At 41.0% G+C, this 22795-nt stretch overlaps 1 protein-coding gene across 1 annotated transcript in view; it reads right to left on the minus strand.

Moving 5' to 3' along the window:
* Positions 1-20929: 20929 nt before the first annotated feature.
* LOC120019258 (collagen alpha-1(XII) chain-like) overlaps positions 20930-22795 on the minus strand; it is an 89041-nt gene continuing 87175 nt past the window's right edge. The window contains exons 63-64 of the mRNA XM_038962573.1: positions 22614-22682; positions 20930-21108 (exon numbers count right to left, since the gene is read on the minus strand). Of these exons, the coding sequence (XP_038818501.1) occupies positions 20930-21108; positions 22614-22682 (248 nt within the window). The remainder of the gene's footprint in view (positions 21109-22613; positions 22683-22795) is intronic.

Raw genomic sequence — 22795 nt, forward strand, 5'->3', positions numbered from 1 at the left:
TAATTTGTCTTTCGATTCCTGTCAACCCTGTATTTTTTAGTCAAGTATATGATTAGCTTTCAATTAAACTAGATCACTCTGATAGATGACGTCAGACATATTGAGGCTTGATTTCCTAGTATTTTTATTGTGTAACCACGGTTTTGTATGGCTAAATATGCACCTTTTCGAACAAACTGTATATGTATGTTGTAAAATGATGTTACAGGAGTGTCATCGGAAGAATTCTGAGAAGGTTAGTGAAAAAATTAATATCTTTTGGCGATGTTGACGTTATCGCGCTCTTTGGCTAGAATCAATGCTGGGGTAACGTTTGCACATGTAGTATGCTAACTTATCGATTTATTGTGTTTTCGCTGAAAAACGCTTAGAAAATCTGAAATATGGTCTGAAATCACAAGAACTGGGTCTTTCCATTGCTATGCTTTGTCTATTTTTATGAAATGTTTTATGATGAGTAAATTGGTCATACACGTTGCTCTATCTAGTAATTCTAGTCGATTTGTGATGGTCGGTGCAATTGTAAACTGTGATTTCTACCTGAAATATGCACTTTTTTCTAACAAAAACTATCCTATACCATGAATATGTTATCAGACTGTCATCTGATGGTTTTTTTTATAGGTTATTGGCTATCAATATCTTAGTTGAGCCGAATTGGTGATAGCACCTGAAGGAGTAAGAAACTGATGGAGTTAGAATAGTGGTGTATTTTGCTAACGTGTTTAGCTAATAGATTTACATATTTTGTCTTCCCTGTAAAACATTTTAAAAATCTGAAATGGTGGCTTTATTCACAAGATCTGTATCTTTCATCTGGTGTCTTGGACTTGTGATTTAATGATATTTAGATGCTACTATCTACTTGTGAAGCTATGCTAGCTATGCTAATCAGTGTGTGGGGGGTGGGGGGTGATCCCGGATACGGGGTTGAGGTTCGGTAAAAGTTAAGAAATGCTGGCGGCCATGACAGAAGCCAAACGTGTGTTGGCTTCGGGGTGTGGTTTGATATGGGTGTTTCTTGGATGTGTCCTTGACACCACCAAAACATACCCATCTGTCAGAACCTTGCCCAAAGCTGTTTCCCCCCAGTCAGCCACAACAAACAAACCTCCTGCAGGTTAAGTTCAATAAATACAGGCAAATGTATAGTGAGCTGCTTTGAATAGGTCAGAAGCTTTGAGTAGGTCAGTAGCGTACAGAGTAATATGAGATTTGTAGTAACGTTTCCATGTAGAGTATACAACCCTTTACATAATACCATAGAAGCAGTGTTCTGTTAATATAACAATGTGCACCTTTCATTGTAATTGTGAGCCGATACAGCTACTGATACAGCTACTGTGCCTATCAGCATTTTGTCTAGTGGTAATGGGGCTACCTTGGCAAACATGTCAGAGTGGTCATACCTTCCTGTGTGGTGACCCGTATACAACAGGAGTTCCCTGATCCTGGTGCAGAATACACAGGGTTTCTCCCTCTCCATATTGACTGATGCCTTTTTTTATTGAATTGAATGGTAATACAAGTAAAAGTTTTGTGTAGTAAAATCACATAATATTGCAAATCTCCATGTGCTGACTCCATACATATTTCTGTGAACACGTACACACATAGTCACTGTTCTATTACCAATGGCAGCTAGGATAGGTGATATCTGACACACAAACGTGTGTCTGACACACAAACGTGAAGTTTGAACAGGTCAGATAAAACCTACCCAATTATGGTCTCCCTATCAAATGACTGAAGCTGTCGTCTGGCAAAAGCATTTCCAGTCCATCTGTAGAAATAGGCAGAGTTAAGGCAGAATTCATCAGTGACACATGGAATGAAAAGGGTGTTGCTAGTACTGGACATTTGTGTTGTACTGTATTAATAGTAATCACCTCTGTTGAGTACCAGGTCTCTCTGCATCTCATGCATCGGTGAACACATACACAGTCACTGTTCTATTACCAATGGCAGTTAGGGATGGGTGATATCTGACAGACAAACATATATTATGTTGAAGTTTGAACAGGTCAAACTAAACCTACTTAACTCTGTTCTCCCCACGGCGACTGTTGGTGAGCAGGCAAGAGGTGAGGCTGGAGGTAAGGTCTTTGCCAGAACAGCATAGATCAGCTTCTGGCCCCTCATCAAAGATACTGGTCGGTCACACAGAAACACACACACACACACACACAGAGCACTGATTAAATTATCAATGGTGGTTATGAGTAGCCTGGTGGAACCAACCTGATTGCTGCATTCACCTTTTAATTTCACTTCAGATATCATAAAATGTGAAGTGAAATAGAATGGGGAACACAGCAATCAGGCTAGGTTATTGTTAGTTGAGAATGATCTGTTAATTGAATGATTAGAATATTCCGCCCTGAAACATATAATTGTATGGAATTGATTAGAATGTATAAAATCATAATCAATAAATGTGTAGTCCTAGTCAGAATTAGGGTAAAGACAATATGTCTTTATGGTATTATAAACACAGACTGTCTGAGCTTGGTGCCGACCTGACTAGAGATTTGGGAGAGAACAGGGAGTACGTGTCAAGGACAAGGTCACTAATCTCTGTCGGCTGGGTAGCAGGACATGTGTGTGCGTCTGTTTGTGTGTATGTGTGGCGTATGGTTGTGTGAATGTGTGGGCGTGAGAAGTCAGTATAAAATGTATTGTTTTGTATTCTTGACTTTAGAACGTTCTCTGAATAAACTGTACTAACCTTTTGTTTAAGTTGAGTCTTTGACTAATTAGTATTATACCCATGGTCTTACAAACCTCGGGAATTGGTCAGAGCTATTGATTGATTGTTATTATCATTGGGATTGGAAATTCTCTTATCAGTTATGCCCTGGACATTGTATGCATGTAAGAAGTAGAAAATAAGCTACAAATAATGTCAGTTTACATAAATGATGTCTCTGAATTGGGTTATCAAATGTATCCAAGTAATGAAGTGGGTTGCCTTCTGTGTTTGTATAAATGATGAGCCTGTGAAAGCTGTTGGTTTTAACGCCCATAGTTATTCCTATGAATGGAACAGTCAGCCTCATGTTTGCAAGTATCCTGCCAGCAACCTTGAAGGTCCATTCATAGGAATGCTCACAGTGAGGGCATGTCTGCATGATGTTGATGAGGGCCCCCTTGCTGGTTTTCTCCGTGCTGCATGTCCGGCTGCAAACTGGACATCTCTCGAACAACTGCAGCAGGTAATCTTATGAGGTGGTGTTGACTAGGAGGGCCTGTGACAGGGTGATGTAATAGACAGCCAAGTTATTAATTGCATTTTGTTCTAAAGAAAGGACAAAGATTTTTGCTAATGCACTTCACAACCAAAATGACTGTATTAGTTGCATCTGCTTGGCTGGGGAATTAGGCTACTAGTTCATCAAGCAGGGTGTTTTTGAATACAACTTTTAAAATATACATAACCAGGTACATAACCTGCAGTCTATGACCTAGCTACCGATATACTCACCACCATTGTGCTGGAGACCAACAAACTCCAACCACCTATTCCGCATTATAGGGTCCTTCGGCAGGGCATGCAAACCATAGTTGGTCAATCTGTATAAAGCTTTTCAGTCTCAAACGGCCGTGATCCTTTAAAACAAATTCAATGAAGGGAAGCAAAGTGGGCTTAGGGGTGATTTGCACGTGAAGCTTGGCAAAAAGGGGCATGATTTGTTCACATAATTGTAATCCAAACCCAACCTTCATTTACTCATTGTGACACACTGAGGATCCAAACTCTTAACCTATTTTGTAGTACATTTTGAGACTAGAATACATGTTTCTGACTCCTATCGATGTCATATAGCCATTTTTAAGGGATTAGTTGGTTTTTAGGGGCAGTCGCTCTTTAAACATTTCCACATGCAAAAAATGATATTTTTTTGCAACCAAAAGTCTGTAATTGGCAGTGCTATTGGAACCTTTAATTTGGCCTCTGCTAAAAGGTCTGGGGCCTCATTTATAAAACTGTGCGGAGGATTCATGTCAAAAGGTGGCATACAGACAAAACACAGAAAGTGCTTACGCACTAAAATATTCTGATTTATAACACAGTGCGCATGCACGTCCCAAACTGGTTTCCCTTTATAAATCACAATGAACTCGAAATTTTGCGCACGTGTGCGAGCGTCTTGTCCCACCCGTTTAACCCTTTTAAATAGCCTAGAAATAGTCAGTGAAACGCCCCTAATTAATATTCGGCAAATCCCGACAGAAAGGCAAAATTTTTTAATTTCACCCAGTGTGAAATGGAAGTTCTTGTAGGGGAGGTTGATGCAAGAAAAAAAATATTGTTTGGTCGACACTATAAATACCAAAAAGGCGTTAGCGTCCAACCACATGCTGCCACTGTGTATGCTGCTGGCTCAGAATGTCAGACCCTCTCAGAAATAAAAAAGTGGTCCGACATAAAAGTGGAGGCCAAAAGGCGCATAGCCTTACACAGACAAAGTGTTTGTGCCACCGGAAATCAAGCGACTTGCTGTATTATAGGGGGATCCCTCCTGAGTTGAGTAGTGATGAAGAGGGACACGGACATGCAAGACGCACCGGAGGATCCAGGTATGTAATTAGTTTTCCCCTCGTTTGAAAAGAGTTAACTAAATGCATTCAAGTTTAAACATTTGACAAACAATTGTGACATTTTCTATTGGTGCTGCAGCTGAGCAGGAGCTGAGTGCGCCCAGCCCTGGGGTCTCCACTGCACCTCACAACTCTCCAGAGGCCGTGTCCTCACAGATGCAATCCTACAAATGCAAAGAGACACCATCGACGCTATTAACGAGGTTGCCAAGGAGTTGAAGTGGGACAGGCATGGCTTGTTTTCTGCGGGTGCTTCTCTGTAAAGCTGGGCCCATTACAGCAGAGAGATCCAAGAGAACATCTCTTGGTAATCTGAACTGGCTCATACGCCACTCCTCATTGGCCAGTAAATCTTGCTGGTCTCTGAAAATTCGCTCTCTCCGAATTCTTCCATTCGCCAAATCGTCCAACAGTGCCAAAGCACCCATTTTGCGTCATTACGTATTGTAATTGCATGCCTTTTTTATACCCACCCATTTGATTGTCAAAGCTTACCAATTGCGTAACACCTTCAGGTGTGGTAATTACCCTGATTGTAACTGACAATGACAGGGCCATTGTCACATTGACAGTTCTGCGCAACGAACATGAGAACAATACATGAAACTGCACTGCTATCTGCCCGACTGAGGCGTCTAAAACGGCATCAGTTTAAACGTAATTTGTCCTACTGTTCACCTTATTATTTATGAGAATACATTTCATAACATGCAAGTACTGTTTAATAATTACAGATCCAATTAAATGATTCCCGATTAAACTGTACAACATATTTGAGGGGTTATTTTGTAAAAACATATCTCCGTTTGTATTTATTATCCTAAATCATGTTTTTTTTTGTGCACTCAAGGGAACTCTTCATATATAATACATGAGAGGTAGTATTTCGATTTATTTTACACAATGGAATCAATTTCAAACGTTTTTCAATTTTCATCCTTCTGCCATCGGAGTCAGTTTCTAATTTCTCCAGTTTATGTGCGTAAGTATGGGTCAGAGTGTCCGTGGAGGACCGCACATTCTCCCGTCAAGTTAGTATTTTATAAATCCCAAAGTTTGCTTAGAAAGTGGCGTAAGCCTTCTTTTGTGCCTACGCAACGTTTATAAATGAGGCCCCTGGGCCTTATTGGCATAGGTGGTGTGCTTGCATAACTGCAAGGGTTGCCGGTTTAAAGCCTGGCTGTTGCCCTCTAATAGCTCAAATCAGTTTTGAACTAGCTATTAAGGTATGTGTAGAATTTACCATGGATAGTCAAAAGATTTTGTCTGCAGTTTTCAGAAGTTGAGTAGCTCAATTGATTGTGACAGTCGTACATTGTAAAATAAGACTCAATTTCCATTGAAAGCGAAGTAAAAGAAAACCATTTTAAGTAATTGACTTTTGAAGGTTGTATAAATCGGCCATAGAGACTAAAATATATCCCATTTACACTTGAACCGCATCTTTCTTGTGTATTTTACAGCCTGTTTATTTTATATTGGTATAATCTGGTTTTGGGGGGGCATTAGCCCTCCACCATGCCTAGAGCTGTGCCACTGGAATGGCCGTGCATGGCAGAGTTGTTGACAAATATCCAACACATGGCAGAGTTGTTAGTTTGGCACTGTTGATCAGCACACCTTTGGATTAAAATGCTAGCAAGCATGCATTTGCACACTGCAGTCAGTGACAACATAGGCGCTATTGGTTGAACAGTGCAATTTGTTTTCTCAGCAGTTTGAGTTGTGCAATGTCTGATAGTAAAATGTGGCTAGCTCTTACCGTAGCTTGTACTATGGAGTAGTAGCTAGCTAGTGTTGCAAAAGCCCATTGTCTACATTGTAAGGTAGCAGCGTGACAATTTTCCTCGAGTTTGGTGTTGCTTTTTAACTGATATGTTAGCTAGCTAGCTATCTTTTGTGGAAAAATGTATGACTGGCATTGGGATGCGAGCGAGCTAATGTTAGTTAGTTTCTTTGCCTGTTTGTTAGCTAGTTAGCTTTCAGCTGACTACTGTTAGCTGTTCCCGCATTTGCCAAAATACAAAGTATACAAGCAGAGGAAACGATTCCTGTGCTTTTAGGGCCCATAATGTCACATTTTCAGATTTGAATCACATTTTCAGATTTGAAGAAATATACAGATACAAAATCATTGCTTAACAAATGATGACAAACGTTAAGAAAATGTTGAGCAATGTAATAAAGTAATTCTTTTTCAAATAAGTTATGTTACACGTTATGTTGTCTGACAATTTGTTAGCTATGCTAGCCTTGCGAACCGCATAGCATATCATTACAGCAGGCTGGACACATTACATTTTTAACAATGCTTTTTTCTGATAAAAACGAGTTCATTGCATCTGCCGTGGAGCCCAGTTTCATAATGTTACCATATGTCCCAGCTGCTTGCCCTAGTTTTGAAGTAATCATGAAAAAACTGGCATTATTTTAGGGCATTTTTCACCCTGCCAGCTCCTATTAGTTCTATTGAGCACTGTGGCACCAACTCGCCTTCCGGAAGTTCTATTCCCAACTTATTGTTCTACGTCACAATGCCTGCTTTGCTATTGTTGGCAATGAGACCTGCCCACGTTGTTTGTAGTTAAACATGGAACTCTGAGGTCCTCCCATTGTTTTCCAAATATCTCAGTGTAGATTTAGATTTTAAAAAAATTGGACACAATTTTAATCATGAGAATCTCCTCTTTCTAATTATGTCAGGACGGGCAGTGTATTCCGTTGTCATGAAACGCTAGCCACGAAATATCTTTTGCCCTTGGAACGCTGAGCTCCCCCCATTGTTTTCCTATGGAGAGGCATGCTGGTATATTTCGCCAAATATCTCGAATGTGTATATTTACATTTTTTCAAGTCGGGCACCATTTTAGTCATGAGAATCTCCTCTTTATAATTATGTAAGGCTGGGCACTGTATTCCGTTGTCATCAAACGCTAGACCAGAAATAGTCAGAAGTTGTAATTTCTTTTCTTTTTTTTTCTAATTCCTTGTATGCGGACATAAGCACACTTGGCACCATCGAGGTGCGGATGTTTACTTTCTACATGAGTTGTTATTTTTCAGTTTCGTCCTAAGAACAGATTGTACTGGTAAAATAAAAAGAGATACATGTTTTGGTGCCATTTAGGCGAAATGGAATTCTATGCATCACTCCAGTCAAAACAGGCTTTGCGAACGTTTGATTCCATTAATTTGCTATGGGGTTGCGCTAGTGTTCCAGGTTAGCCAACATAGGGCTCTGGTCAAAAGTAATGCACTATAGGGAAAAGAGTGAATAATCAAACAAACATTCAAGAATAATCCAACTACTTACTGCTTGTTAAATGTTTGCTATTTTTTTCTCCAGCCCCTCTCTTTACTTTGACAGGTCCAGATTGTAGGTCCAGATTCACAAACCAGACGGATTACCAGGATGCGTACTCTGAACATGCGCTGACCAGCTGACAAGTGTCTTCACTGACATTTTAAACCTCTCCCTGACCCAGTTTGTAATACCTACGTGTTTCAAGCAGACCACCATAGTCCCTGTGCCCAAGAACGCTTTCAAAGGCTGGTGATGGCTCACATCAACACCATCATCCCAGACACCCTGAACCCTTACATACTGCCCCAAGAGATTCACAGATGATGCACTCTCCACACTGCCCTTTCCCACCTGGACAAAAGAAACACCTATGTGAGAATGCTGTTCATTGACTACAGCCCTCCAAGCTCATCACTAAATTAAGGAACCTGGGACAGAACACCTCCCTCTGCAACTGGATCCTAGACTTCCTGATAGGCCGCTCCAAGTGGTGAGGGTAGGCAAAATCACATCTGCCAAACTGACCCTCAACACGGGGCCCCTCAGAGGTGCGTGCTTAGTCCCCTCCTGTACTCCCCTGTTCAACCACTACTGCATGGCCTCGCATGACTCCAACACCATCATTAAGTTTGCCGACGACACGACGGTGGTAGGCCTGATCACCGACAATGATGAGACAGCTTATAGGGAGGAAGTCAGAGACCTGGCAGTGTGGGGCCAGGACAACAACCTCTCCCTCAATGTCAGCATGACAAAGGAGCTGATCGTGGACTACAGGAAATGGGGGTCAGAGCATGCCCCCATTCACATCGACGGGGCTGTAGTGGAGTGGGTCGAGAGCTTCAAGTTCCTTGATGTCCACATCACTAAAGACCTATCATGGTCCAAACACACCAACACGGTGTTGAAGAGGGCACAAAAACAACTATTCCCCCTCAGGAGGCTGAAAAGATTTGGCATGGGCCCTCAGATCCTCAAAAAGTTATACTACTACACCATTGAGAGCATCGTGACTGGCTGCATCACCGCTTGGTATAGCAACTGGTTGGCATCCGACCGTATTGTGCTACAGAGGGTATTGTCAAAGACTGGGTGGCACGGCAAGCAGAACGCCAAGTCTGGGACCAAAAGGCTCCTGAACAGCTTCTACCCCCAAGCCATAAGACTGCTGAACAGTTAATTAAATGGCTACCCAGACTATTTTCATTGACACCCTTTTTTCTGCACTGACTCTTTTGCATTGGCTCTATGCCCACTCACTGGGCTCTACCGACACACTCACTGGGCTCTACCGACACACTCACTGGGCTCTACCGACACACTCACTGGGCTCTACCGACACACTCACTGGGCTCTACCGACACACTCACTGGGCTCTACCGACACACTCACTGGGCTCTACCGACACACTCACTGGGCTCTACCGACACACTCACTGGGCTCTACCGACACACTCACTGGGCTCTACCGACACACTCACTGGATTCTACTGACACACTCACTGGACTCTACCGACACACTCACACTACTACACTGACACTCCAACACACGCACGCACACACAATACATACTGTATGCTCACACACACACACACACACACACACACAAATGCACATTGACACCCCACACACACACACTTTCACATACTCTGCTGCTATTCTGTTTATTATCTAACCTGATTGCCTAGTCACTTTTACCCCTACCTCAATTACCTCACCTACCTCGTACCCCTGCACATTGACTCAGTAGCAGTACTCCTTGTATATAGCCTCGTTATTTTAATTTTATTATGTTAATATTTCATTTTTTTATTTTGCTAATTTGTCTTACTTTTTAACTCTGCGTTGTTGGGAAAGGGCTTGTAAGTATTTCACCAGTTGTATTCAGCTCATGTGACAAATAAGATTTGACTGCAGACTCCTTAAACCAACAACAGAAATGCTGATCTCCGTGCATTTAATTATCAGATTAGAGCCATTACATTTGTTGGCACTAATAAGAAATATGTGAACAATGTACACTGCAGTTGAATCAAGATGCTAGTCTCTCTTTGTAATAGAAAGGAGGAACTTCCCTTTTTAACCTATTGCACGAGGATCTGTAAGCAAGACAAGGTTTACTATTCAAAACGCAATCAATGTCAAGTACTAATCAGATGATATGAAATCTTTTCTGGCTTTTGAGTCTTTCCAGTTGAATTCATCCTTTCAGAGACATCCTTACTTCGTCAACCACACAGCTTTACAATGTCATCACTGTGCTCATGTCCAAGATCCATTTATTTTCCCTGTGGCAATGTGCCACTGCAATTGACAAAACCAATGAGAGAGGGCCATACAAACCTTACAGTAACTATAGTTATGATATAATCTGTAGCGCAGAAGAGCTGCATTATAGCGTGATTGAAATTTAAAGGTCATTTCCGATTGAGTGAATGCAGTCTCCACAAACGCGGGAGCATTGCCTTTAAATTTAAATATTTACATTTTTTAATTCAACCCGTTTCGTGGAAGATCCATGATATAGCACAATTAAAATGTAAAGGTGATATCCAATTGAGCCAACATATGCAGTTTTGCCTTTCAATATAATTTGCGCTGTAGCACGGATCTTCCACGATACAGATTGAATCTAGGCCTAGACCTAAGAGCAGTTAGTGATGTCATCAAGTGATACCGGTGCCAGTAGAAACATGTGTCTTTCACACTACAAAGTTAATTGCATTGTTGGCTCTGGATGTGCAGTACATTTGTAACACTTACACTTGCTAAACAATAGGGTTATGTCATGTTTGGTTAACTTTTGAAAGCTTTCCGAAACTGACGAAACTGACAAAGGACAGGCATGAAATGATTAATGATTCACATACTCTACTCTTCACAGTTGTCAAAATACCATCACACCTGTAAGTGTGCGCATGGTAAAGCAGAAAGCATGCTGTACTAAGACCTGCTTAGCCTGGTTGCTCGTGGTCACAGAGTAGCACAGCATATGTCTCCTACAATAATCAGGAATTGTTGCTATTTGGGTAACAGCTTCTTCCAAGTGATTTAGCACCAAAATAGCTATTTATTTGAAAGGCATAAGTGGTGGTCACGCACAATTATTCAAGCATACTTTTCTACTCAGGCAAACAAGGCAATCCTGGGGGAGCAACCGCTCAATATTTGCATCTTTGGACATATGTGGTAGGCACAGAACTTTCTCAACTACAGAATAAATCTGTGTTGGAGCAACATAATCAATGTTTTTGAGAACTGGTCATCATTTGTCTTCTTATATTTAGTATATAGTCAGTTTCTTCCAGGATGTTCTGCTTCCTGTCACGCCATTCCATTCAATATTGTCTACCTACATAAAAACCTTAAAGGTGCAATACGCAGAAATCGCTCCGCCATTTCCTAGTTGCAAAAATGTGAATATTTCGTCTAATTTCAGTTTGTGACAAAACAAGCAATGTAGAGAATCATTGTACCATATAAACCGCTGTGAAATATATTTTCTATAACCACAAATATTGTATTTTCAGCTTTCTGAAGCTGGTGTACAAAATCGAAGGTAAAAGACGCAAAAACAAAACTTAAGAATGGGAAGCATAAAAATAGCACACAGAAAAGATCTACCGCTTCTTAGGCTTTCAATAAATGACATATCTATAGCACACATTTCTATGTGAATTTGTTCAGGTCATCCAAAAACTTTCGTATTGCAGCATTAAAATACCAATGTAGCCATTTTTATCTCAATATCATATCATTTCTGGGTAACAATTAACTGCCTTACTGTGACTGTTTTCAATTACAATAGTCAGAAAGAAACAAAAATTGCTTCTTAGCAAAGAGCAATATCTCAAGCAAGAGTTTTGCTAGGTCTTCCTGGGAGTGGTCTGAGTGGGGATGGGAAAACTGAAAACTAGCTGTTAATGACAGAGATGTTTGTAACTCTCTTTCTTATTGGTCTATAAACTAATTTACAGCCTAGTGATGTCACCAGGCAGGCTAAAGCTCCATCCCACCAAAACATGCTGAAATTTCAGTCAGTCTTTTCAAACAGCTCTTGCACTAAAAGGGCAGTATCATCATTTTCACAATTTCACAGCATTATTTCAACCTCCTAGTGTGGAAATGTATATACAACCCCAGAAAATCATGTTTTTGACTGCACAGGGCCTTTAATCCAGTTTAATGTTTCTGTGGCTTTATTTTCAACCTCATGTGCTTGGTCACAGAGTGCAGAATCAGCAAACTAAATGCATTTCTAAATATTGACAAGAAGTGATGTAAGAGTAAGATGGAGCCAACTTCAAAGTTTTTGAAATATAATAATATAATTCCATAGGAATGTATTTAGTGCCTGACTTGATGGCAGGTCAGGCAAGTTGCAGACAAACAAAAGTAATACATTTTACTCTTTATTGCTTCGCTCTATAAAGTCCTGTCCATAATAATAATAATAATAATAATAATAATGAAAAAGGGGATTGTCATTTACTTTTGCCCTTTTTCAAAGTAAAAGTCACACAAAAGCCCTTCATGGAGGAACATGATAAATGTGACCCCACGGAGTAACGGAACAATGATCTCACAAACATTTAAATGTATTTTATTTTTACCCTTTTATTTAACTAGGCATGTCAATGACAATGACTGCCTACCCCGGCCCTCCCTAACGACGCTGGGCCAATTGTACGCTTCCCTATGGGACTCCCCATCACAGCCAGTTGTGATACAGCCCAGGATCGAACCAGGGTTTGCAGTGATGCCTCTAGCACTGACATGCAGTGCCTTAGACTGCTGCGCCACTCGGGAGCCATGGAGAGACAGCAGAGCTTGTTTCCTGGTGAAACTCAATACACAGGGCTGTATAAATAGCATGCCTAACTAAAGGTTTCTAATTGAAACTCTCACTCTTCTTGAACAATTTACTGTCTGTTGTAATGTTGTCTGTATGCTAAATGACTAAGGAGTCTTACCGAGCATTTACTGTAAAACAGGGAGAAAATTAGACTGCTGAGCCGTGTAATGCTGTCTTTATCTCTAGAGACACTGTAGAGGAGAAATGTGGAGTCAGGGGAGATTGTTTAAAGAGTAATTTTCGTTGGACTGTGTCTCAGTAAGAACAGTGTCTCAGTTGGCCCTCCAACCATGCGTGAACAGCTATGTGGAGCTAGTAAATGCATGCAGTATGTAAGCGAGTAGGATGAACGCAAGCTTAGCTATAATCTAAGACGGATTTCTGACGTAAACACAAAAAGCACAGGTTCTCTCAAGTACTTTCTTTCAAATATGCGTTATGTAGTATGTGTACTGTGGATACCTTAAAAGATTCCCTTGTACAGTAAGGGTTACCGTCTGTTCCAAAATGTCCATAAAAGTTCCTTACTCTTCAGTATAAACAGTATTTAGAGCTGAATTGACACTAAACTATGATCTATACTTGTTTGTGGTGTATAATCAAGAACACACAAGATGACAGTATATCATCATTTACCTCATAATTTAAAACCGCTTCTATCTCCAGGCCATCAGACTGTTAAACAGTCATCACTAGTCATCACTGCTCTGAATCTTAGACACTGTCACTAGCCGGCTACCACCCGGTACTCTACCCTACACCTTAGAAATTGCTGACCTATAAACACTGGTCACTTTAATAATGTTTACATACTGTTTTACCCACTTTATATGTATATACTGTATTCTAGTCCAAGCTCATCCTATATTCATATACTGTCTGTACACACATATATATATACAGTATATGTTTCAGTGGAGGCTGCTGAGTAAATGGAATGGCATCAAACACATGGAAACCATGTGTTTGATGTATTTTCTACCATTCCACTAATTCCGCTCCATCCATTACCACGAGCCCGTCCTCCCCAATTAAGGTGCCACCAACCTCCTGTGATATATTTCAATTCCGGACTCTGACATTGCTCGCTCTGATATTTCTTCATATTTTTTTTTTAACCGTTTGGATTATGTGTTTATTGTTATTGTGTTATATTACATTACTACACTGTTGGAGCTAGAAACATAAGCATTTCACTGCACCTGCGATAACATCTGCAGATCTGTATACATGACCAATAAACTTTGATTTGACCTTCTTGTCTTTCTCTGCCATAACACGCAACAGTGAAACATGCTTTCACCATTTCATTTACTACACTCCCATATTATGATGGTATAACAACCAATTTAATGACACTGCATATCTTTTTACTGTGTATAAGTATGATTTACTGCATGGGTAATTCCACAATTGACATGGACTTTCCGTTGACCTTCCCAGGAAAACATCTGTCACTACATGTTTTGAAGGAGCGTCTCACATCACGGCTTAAACACTCATCTTTGCTCTTTCCTGACTGTCTCTATGTGATGATGTCATTTGTGTATCGCCTCAGTTCAATCACCGACAGAGGCGATACAATATCAGTTGGAAAAAGAGCCACTGCTACAAAACCATGTTGAGTTACTCTGTTCTTTTGAATTCCAGGTGCTCGTCCTCTGATTCCACATTGGAATACTCTATTGGAATGTAAGTAAACAGAGGAGAAGGTGAAAGGAATGAGGAGAAACCTCATCATAACAGATAGGTGGGATCATCTCTGTGGGGGTGGTGAGGGAGGCAGATGAAGCAACTATCAGGAAAAGGAGTGGCTGCTCAAGGAACACCTCATGTTGTGCAGACGAGCCCCTCTGCCAGACTATCTCCTAGCTGCTGCTGCCTCTTCATCCATGAGGTCATCCCTAGCCAGGGAGATGCTGTGTGTCTATAGTTCTGCTAAGTGCCTTCAAAAGCCAGACAGAAGATCGTTTTTTATTGCACTTCACAGCGACATACAAACAATGGTCTCGACATTGTGTTGAAATCTGTGTCTCCTGTGACTGAATGGTTTGAAATGTTAACTTCTTTGCTAAAAGCAATAAGGTCCAATCGTATGGATTCACTGTTGTTTTTTCACACATGACCAGGTGAAGCGGGGTAACTTCATACTTTTGTTCATTTCTCCATCCACACTCGAGTCATTGCGATACTAAGGTGTTAATCACTTTCAAACAGATTTAAGTGCTCAAGCCCTGTGTGTATGCAACACTACAGTACCCGAGTTCCATTAATCAGAGAAGTCCGCACTGACAAATGAGGCTTCAGGTGTTTGATTATATTCTGCAGATGTGAGAGGTTTGAGCACCAGCTCAAACGTGAGCCCCAGTTGCAGACCCCACAATCCACCAGACACGGGGATTCTTCCCAAATGACACCCTATTCCTTATATGGTGAACTACTTTTAGCCCTATGGGCCCTGGTCAAAAGGAGTGCACTATAAAGGAAATAGGACTCCATTTGGGATGCACACACTGCATCGGGAATGGTTGGCAAATGTGCAAACGGCTTCTCCTTCATCTGGCCTGGCGTCTGTGAGACAACGTGCTGCACTCAAAGTCAGAGCACCTGTGCCAATAGTATCGTCTCTGACCCCTAAAGGTGAGTCACGGCTGGCTTTTGAGAGGTGGATTACTTTTTATAGAGTCAGTAATATTATGCATCCATAACACGACGATGATGACACAGTCTTTTCCTACCATGTAGTGCTTACAATGTAGATCGACCATAAATCATGAATACTTCAAGGACCAAGGATATTGTTTAAACAATTGGATGTGAATTCGAGTCGTCCCTTTGATTAACTTTTCGGTGGACAGGTTCAAGAAGAGGGCACAAGATATTGCTTTTATACTCACTGACCTTAGCTATATCATCTATCAGACAAAATGGTGACTTGAAACTATTTCTGCAGGGATTCTGTTTAGAAATGTACCGGCATCAAAGAGCAGCATCTGCATACCTCTGTAGCAACGGTCCAAGTCAGGGATTCACATCAAAGGCTCATTATTGATAAGAGTGGTACGAAAGCAGCAAGCCCACTCCTCTTCCCTCCCTGCTCATCCCTTTTCAATAAAGTACCAGTACTGTGCTGATGAAAAATGCCAGAGCTGCGTATAGACGTAGAGAACTTCCTTAAATATTTTCTGTGTATCCTTAGGAAATCGCTTTCAGTCCAAAAGTTGGAACTACATCTAATGGAATGGTGCAGTGCACATCCACATTGCATCCAGTTGAAAAAAATCATCTATATTTTCCCGGCTTCCAGTTGCTCAGCTTGAGTGCCTACATGGATGTATTTAAGTGCATAGCAACAAGTGGCTTGTGTGATTCAGGCCATGCTAAACGTACCCTTAAAACAAAAATGAAATGAACTCCAAAGCAGTTAAGCCAGAGCTGACGAGGTGTTTCCATGTAGTTAATAGGTTCTGACCTGATGATTGTAACAAATACAAAGTTGTGAGTCTGACTTGCGTACTTAGCCATTACGATTTATGTTCAGGGCTCAGGCAAATGATTCAGGAGGAAAAAATCTGATGAGGAAAAGTGGTGCGCAAATTGGTCAGATGAAATTAATTACTGCCTTCGGGAAGTATTCAGACCTTGACTTTTTCCACATTTTGTTACTTTGCAGCTGTAATCTAAAATGGATTAAATAAATAAAAATCCTCAGCAATCTACGCACAATACCCCATAATGACAGGCTTTTAGAAATGTTTGCTAAATTATTACAAATAAAAAACTGAAATACCTTATTTACATAAATATTCAGACCCTTTGCCATGAGACTTGAAATTTAGCTCAGGTGTGTCCTGTTTCCATTGATCATCCTTGAGATGTTTCTACAACTTGATTGGAGTCCAACGGTGGTAAATTCAATTGATTGGACATGATTTGGAAAGGCACACACCTGTCTATATAAGGTCCCTTAGTTGACAGTGCATGTCAGAGCAAAAACCAAGCCATGAGGTCAAAGGAATTGTCAATAGAGCTTCAAGACAGAATTGTGTCGAGGCACAGATCTGAGGAAGTGTACCAAAACATTTCTGCAGCATTGAAGGTCCCCCAAGAACACGTGGCCTCCATCATTCTTAAATGGAAGAAGTTTGGAACCACCAAGACTCTTCCCTGAGCTGGCCGCCCGGCCAAACTGAGCAATCGGGAGAGAAGGACCTTGATCAGGGAGGTGACCAAGAACCTGATGGTCACTCTGACAGAGCTCTCGAGTTCCTATGTGGAGATGGGAGAACCTTCCAGAAGGAAAACCATCTCTGCAGCACTCCACCAATCAGGCCTTTATGGTAGAGTGGCCAGACGGAAGCCACTCCTGAGTAAAAGGCACATGACAGTCAGCTTTGAGTTTGCCAAAAGGCACCTAAAGACTCTCAGACCACGAGAAACAAGATTCTCTGGTCTGATGAAACCAACATTGAACTCTTTGGCCTGAATGCCAAGCGTCATGTCTGGAGAAAACCTGGCACCATCCTAATGGAGAAGCATGGTGGTGGCAACATCATGCTGTGGGGATGTTTTTCAGCAGCAGAGACTGGGAGACTAGTCAGGATCGAGGCAAAAATTAACAGAGCAAAGTACAGAGAGATCCTTGAGGAAAACCTGCTTCAGAGCGCTCAGGAGCTCAGACTGGGGCGAAACTTTACCGTCCAACAGGACAATGACCCTAAGCACACAGCCAAGACAACACAGGAGTGGCTTCCTGAATGTCCTTGAGTGGCCCAGCCAGAGCCCAGACTTGAACCCGATCGAACATCTCTGGAGAGAACTGAAAATAGCTGTGCAGCAACGCTCCCTGTCCAACCTGACAGAGCTTGCGTGGATCTCCAGAGAAGAATGGGAGAAACTCCCCAAATACAGGTGTGCCAAGCTTGTAGCGTCATAACCAAGAAGACTCAAGGCTGTAATCGCTGCCAAAGTACTGAGTAAAGGGTCTGAATACTTATGTAAATGTGATATTTCAGTTTATTTTATTTTATAAAAGAGCAAACATTTCTAAAAACCTATTTTTGCCTCGTCATTATGGGGTAGTGTGTGTAGATTGATGAGGGAAAAAACAATTTAATCAATTTTAGAATAAAGCTGTAAGGTAACAAAATGTGGAAAAAGTGGGGTCTGAATACTTTCCGAAGGCACTGTAAGTGGCATATAAAAGAAAATGCTCAGAGTAGCATGCTCATTTTCTCTTGACTACACATCCACCATTGATAAGTTAAGTACCTTTCCAAATTCTTCTTATCTGTTCCTAGTCCCCTCATTCCTTCCGTATTTCAATCTCAGGGCAAAGAAGTAGCTCAATTTGCTAAACTTGTCCTCACGTTACAAATTCCTGTCAGACACTCTGATAATTTGTCAGAAAACAACATGTTTAGAAATGCATGACTTGATGGTTTAACAATTTCTACATTAACTGGACATTGAATCTTGTTGCCATTTTCTCTCTCACCACTTGACTTTTCCTTTGTTCAAACTAAACCACACCTCTCACGACCTTTGTCTTTATTACCAAATAAATAGTTCTGCCTTCAGGGCATCCAATCAAAATTAGTTCACATCCTGTCCTCATAGGCAGATTTGTCCCAGAACAAAGTTCATGTTATTATAGTTTTCTAGATTTGATTGTTGTAGATGTTTCAATACATATCCCTGAAAACAATCCATCTTTAAATCATCTATTTAGCTGCTGTGATATAATGATTGACACGACAGTACATTTTCAGTAGTTTTATTGAAAAATGCCTCTTGTGTTTCAGAAATAAATAAGAAAATAAGGCTGTGGAATTCACAATTTGCAGTTAAAACATGAAGCAGCAATACCATATCCATAGTCTTGCACACAAATTCCAACTGCATTCGATATTGATAAAACAACAAATGACAACAACTATATTCTGATTAACAAACCATACTAAATATACAGCACAGACATGCAATTCCACCTTTTGGTAAAATCAGCTGTGAGTTGATATAAGAAAACGGATAAATATTTTGTCTGAAGTTACAAAATGGAAGCCATGTTTAACTGCAGTACTGAAGATGAAAACTGTAGATAGATGGTGGACAAATGGCCATCTTTCAAGTGAGAAAAAAAAGCAAAAGTATAAAATAGGAATAAAACAACATTTTGATTATCAGAAATTTTGGATGAACCGTAAAAGAGGCGTTTTTTTGTTGGATGCCCCAACACTGTGTGAACAAACATTTGCTTTCCTTTAATACCTTTGAATGTTGGTTTTGTCATGAAGAGTGGATTGTCCAACACTGCAATTCAATAACACTTAATGCAGATATGTTACAAGCAAAAGACACAATAGGGAAAAGACAGCAAGCTTACAGATCGTCATGTTTTTGCTTCCCCCTCCCCCAACATATGATTTAAGGTACTTCCAAATATAGAGGTATCAAACCCCTTTTTAGTGAAATGTGCATAGCCCTTAATGACACCATATGTGAACACAGCAACAACAAAAACAAGAAGAACAAAAAAAGAAGAACATCCCCTTTTTATGAACCTATACTTTTGGATTCCATTCTTGATAGTGACCTCTTTCGACGTTTGTTTTGTGAGTCGTCTTCTTCTTCGGGTATTGGGACTACGTAGGTTTCAGGCTCAGGTGGATATGGGTCTGCTTGGAAATAGTGTTTTATGCCAATTGAACATGAGTGTAATTTGCAGAGTATGTCAGGCTCAACATGCACAAAAATGAATTGTTGTGTTAGGTTTTCTTTTCAGGCTTGGACATACAGTATACTGGTGAAATGACAATTGAGTGGAACGTGGTCATATCCCTTTATGTTATTTTCAAAGGCACTGATAGTAAGTAAACAATTCAGTGATGGGTGGTTTCAATCATTCAGTGCATTTTCTATGTCTGTGTGATGTTAATAACACAATGTTAATACAGTTTGAGTGGTGGGTGGGTTGAATCGTTCAGTGCATTTTCTATGTCTATGTGATGTTAATAATACAATGTTAGTAAAGTTTGAGTAGTGGGTGGGTTCAATCGTTGAACAGAATCATCATTGCCATTCGCTGCAACTCATTCATGTCTAAACTATCAACACAAAATATCAAAAATCAAGTAAGAGTTCTACCACCAGCCTATTCATACATTTTGGAATTGGGAGGTTATTCCTCATAACATAACAGAGGTAACCAGCTGGCACTGGAAGAATACCAATGAATACTACAGCGTAACGAATGATGATTCTCAGAATGCTACTACCGTGTACATAGATAGAAAAGCTGAACCTCCAAGGTCACATCGGCACAAAAGGCACGTGGTTCAACATGGCCCCTGAGCTGTCTGTGTGTGTTTAGGCTACAGAAACATCCCTTTTAGGGACACGTGGTAGAAAAAGAAGCATTCGCGTTGGCATTCACCAAGCAGCAAGGTTACAAGGCAAAAGCATAACTACAAGTGTTAAAAACCACATTGAGTGGGATGTGATTTCAACATCATTTACAAGGCATCATTAGTTTATTTACAGATGTCACCTCGAGTAACCACGTTAATGTTGTTGTGGAAGTATTTGGGTGTTTGTTTTTGTTTGTTTGTTTGCACATGCTTCTCCACCTGATAGAAGGTCTTTGTCTGCTCGTTCTCTGGCTTCAAGATGCAAACAGGCAACTATGTTGTGGTCATCACCGGCGCTTGTCTGATCTAGTTGCTCTACAATGTTGTTAGTACCGGTCCTCGTTGTTCTTGTCTTTCTCAACATAGTTTGTTAATCTTATCCTTTGGTGGTGTATCCTCAAACAGCTCTAGAGCGCGTGAGCAAGCATCTCAGTAACAGGACCTTTTTTTTCTCAGGAATTCAAAGTGAAAGCAGCACAGGCGATTAGGAAAGTTTACTATGGTGAACCTGAAATAGGTCAAACGAAGTGTTAGTCTTCAGTTGGTATGGGAATATTTACTTTCTCTCCAAATGTTAACAAATGAATTATCACAATTTATATATAGCCGTTTCTGGAATATATCCATTTTGTCATCAGTCTATACTGTACTCACTTATGTTACGTAATAACTATGTAGTAACTACACATGCTTTTCACTCATGTTTCATGCTTCGGTGACATGCAGTCATTGAGGATGTCATGCCCATCAACCTTTCCAGTTATGTACCTCGGTATCCTTGTCCATTGTACGGAATGCTGACGCACTGGGAAGAGTCACAGTAGCCAGGAGTGCCAGGTTGGCCCCTAATACCTGCGAACCCTTGGCGCCCAGGAGGACCGCGGGGCCCGGAGGAGCCTGCGGGGCCTGGAGGGCCGGTCCGAGCTTCGCCTGTTGGGCCTGTGGAGAGAGAAATCACAATCGACCAATTAGAAGGCATAGGCATGTCATCACCCTGTGACATCAGTGGGAGCTATAAGTGTAGTAACTGTTTCTGCCACAACGGTTTGGAAAATTATTTTTTCTTTTCTTTTTTTTTACTGAAGAAGGAAAACCCTGAATTCATTCGTTGATCCTTTTTCCCCCTCTGTTTCGTCTAGACGCTTAGAAAAGCTAAGCTTGGAATGTTTCCCTCAGTCTCTCATCCGTGGTCCTCTAAGTCCTTTAAACATGTGTTGTGAATGTGACCATGAGAGGAAGACGTCAGTACATACATCTGATTGGCCCCTGAACAATGACTCACCATCAGCTAGCTTCCCCAGTAATCTGGGCATTTCCCTTTCCCTGATTCAAGACCACTTTCCAAGTCTTGACCTTGTAGACCTTGAAGCCCAATGCTTTATAGTTACGCGTGCTGAATTTCAGTGGGAGTGGGTGGCTATAGTTAGGCGTGCTGAATTTCAGTAGGAGTGGGTGACTTTAGTCAAGCAGTGCTGAATTTCAGAGGGAGTGGGTGGCTATAGTGAAGCGTGCTGAATTACAACGGCAACTGTATTAGCTGTATTGCACCTCTATGGCCCATGGCAAGACAAACTCATATTATTGTTGGATGTCCTGGCAGGCAGTTTGGCTGGAATCTGTTCCTGTAGCTCCATTACAGGGTTAAACCAATGGGAATCCCACTGTCTGATCTCTGGTTTCAGAACTCAATCTATGATCTCTGTCAGCGCACTGGTCCTGTCAGTGACAGCTTGTAATGACTGTGGTACTGCTCAAGACATTAGAATGGATGAGGACTAAGGCGAGCACATCATCTGAAATGGACCAACTCTGGTTACTATCCATATCAAGTTTGATGTTGCTAATCTGTTTGGTACATTAAATCTGTGATGTACATAAACCCAGTGGTGTAAAGTACTTAAGTAAAAAAGCATTTTAATTACTACTTAAGTCGTTTTGGGTGGGGGCTATCTGTACTTTACATTTTACCTGTGGATAGAAAATGTATTTCAACATCTGTGCGTATGAGCATCTCACACACAAAGACAACATAAATCCCCTAGAAGGCAGAGTGTTTACCTGGGAAAATGCTGAACGGCAGTCATTTATTAAACACAGCTGCCCCAGCACTGCTTCAGGCAACACCTCTGAGCTTAGCAACGCTTGGTTTAGCAGCCTGTAGTTACAGCTACGGAGATTTAAACTGGGAGAAATGGTTCAATTCATAGTGACACATCCAGCTTAAAATGAGAGATGTGGCCAGAAAGACCCCCATTACTGCAGCTAAAGTAAAGTAATGATTGATTTCCCCTGATTCTACCAAAGAATATGACGCCATGCGAATCACTCGGCGAGATTAAGCTTAATGAATGAGCAGTATTGCTATTAAGACAGATGTGACGCAATGCAGGACAGAAGACAAAGACTGGATTGTTATGGATCTGGAGCAAAAATGTGAAACTAACCAGGTGGTCCTCTTTGTCCTCGCTGTCCGACTGCTGCTGTCCCTCGATCACCCTTCTCTCCTGCAGGGCCTGGGAAACAAATAGAAAATCACTCACAGCCGACAAAGACAAGGACACACACTCAAAGAGGAAACCCTAATGCAACCACTATGAGCGCACAGGAATTAACATTTTCAAGAAGT

This window comes from Salvelinus namaycush, chromosome 24 (genome assembly GCF_016432855.1).
Source record: "Salvelinus namaycush isolate Seneca chromosome 24, SaNama_1.0, whole genome shotgun sequence".
Lineage (NCBI taxonomy): Eukaryota > Metazoa > Chordata > Actinopteri > Salmoniformes > Salmonidae > Salvelinus > Salvelinus namaycush.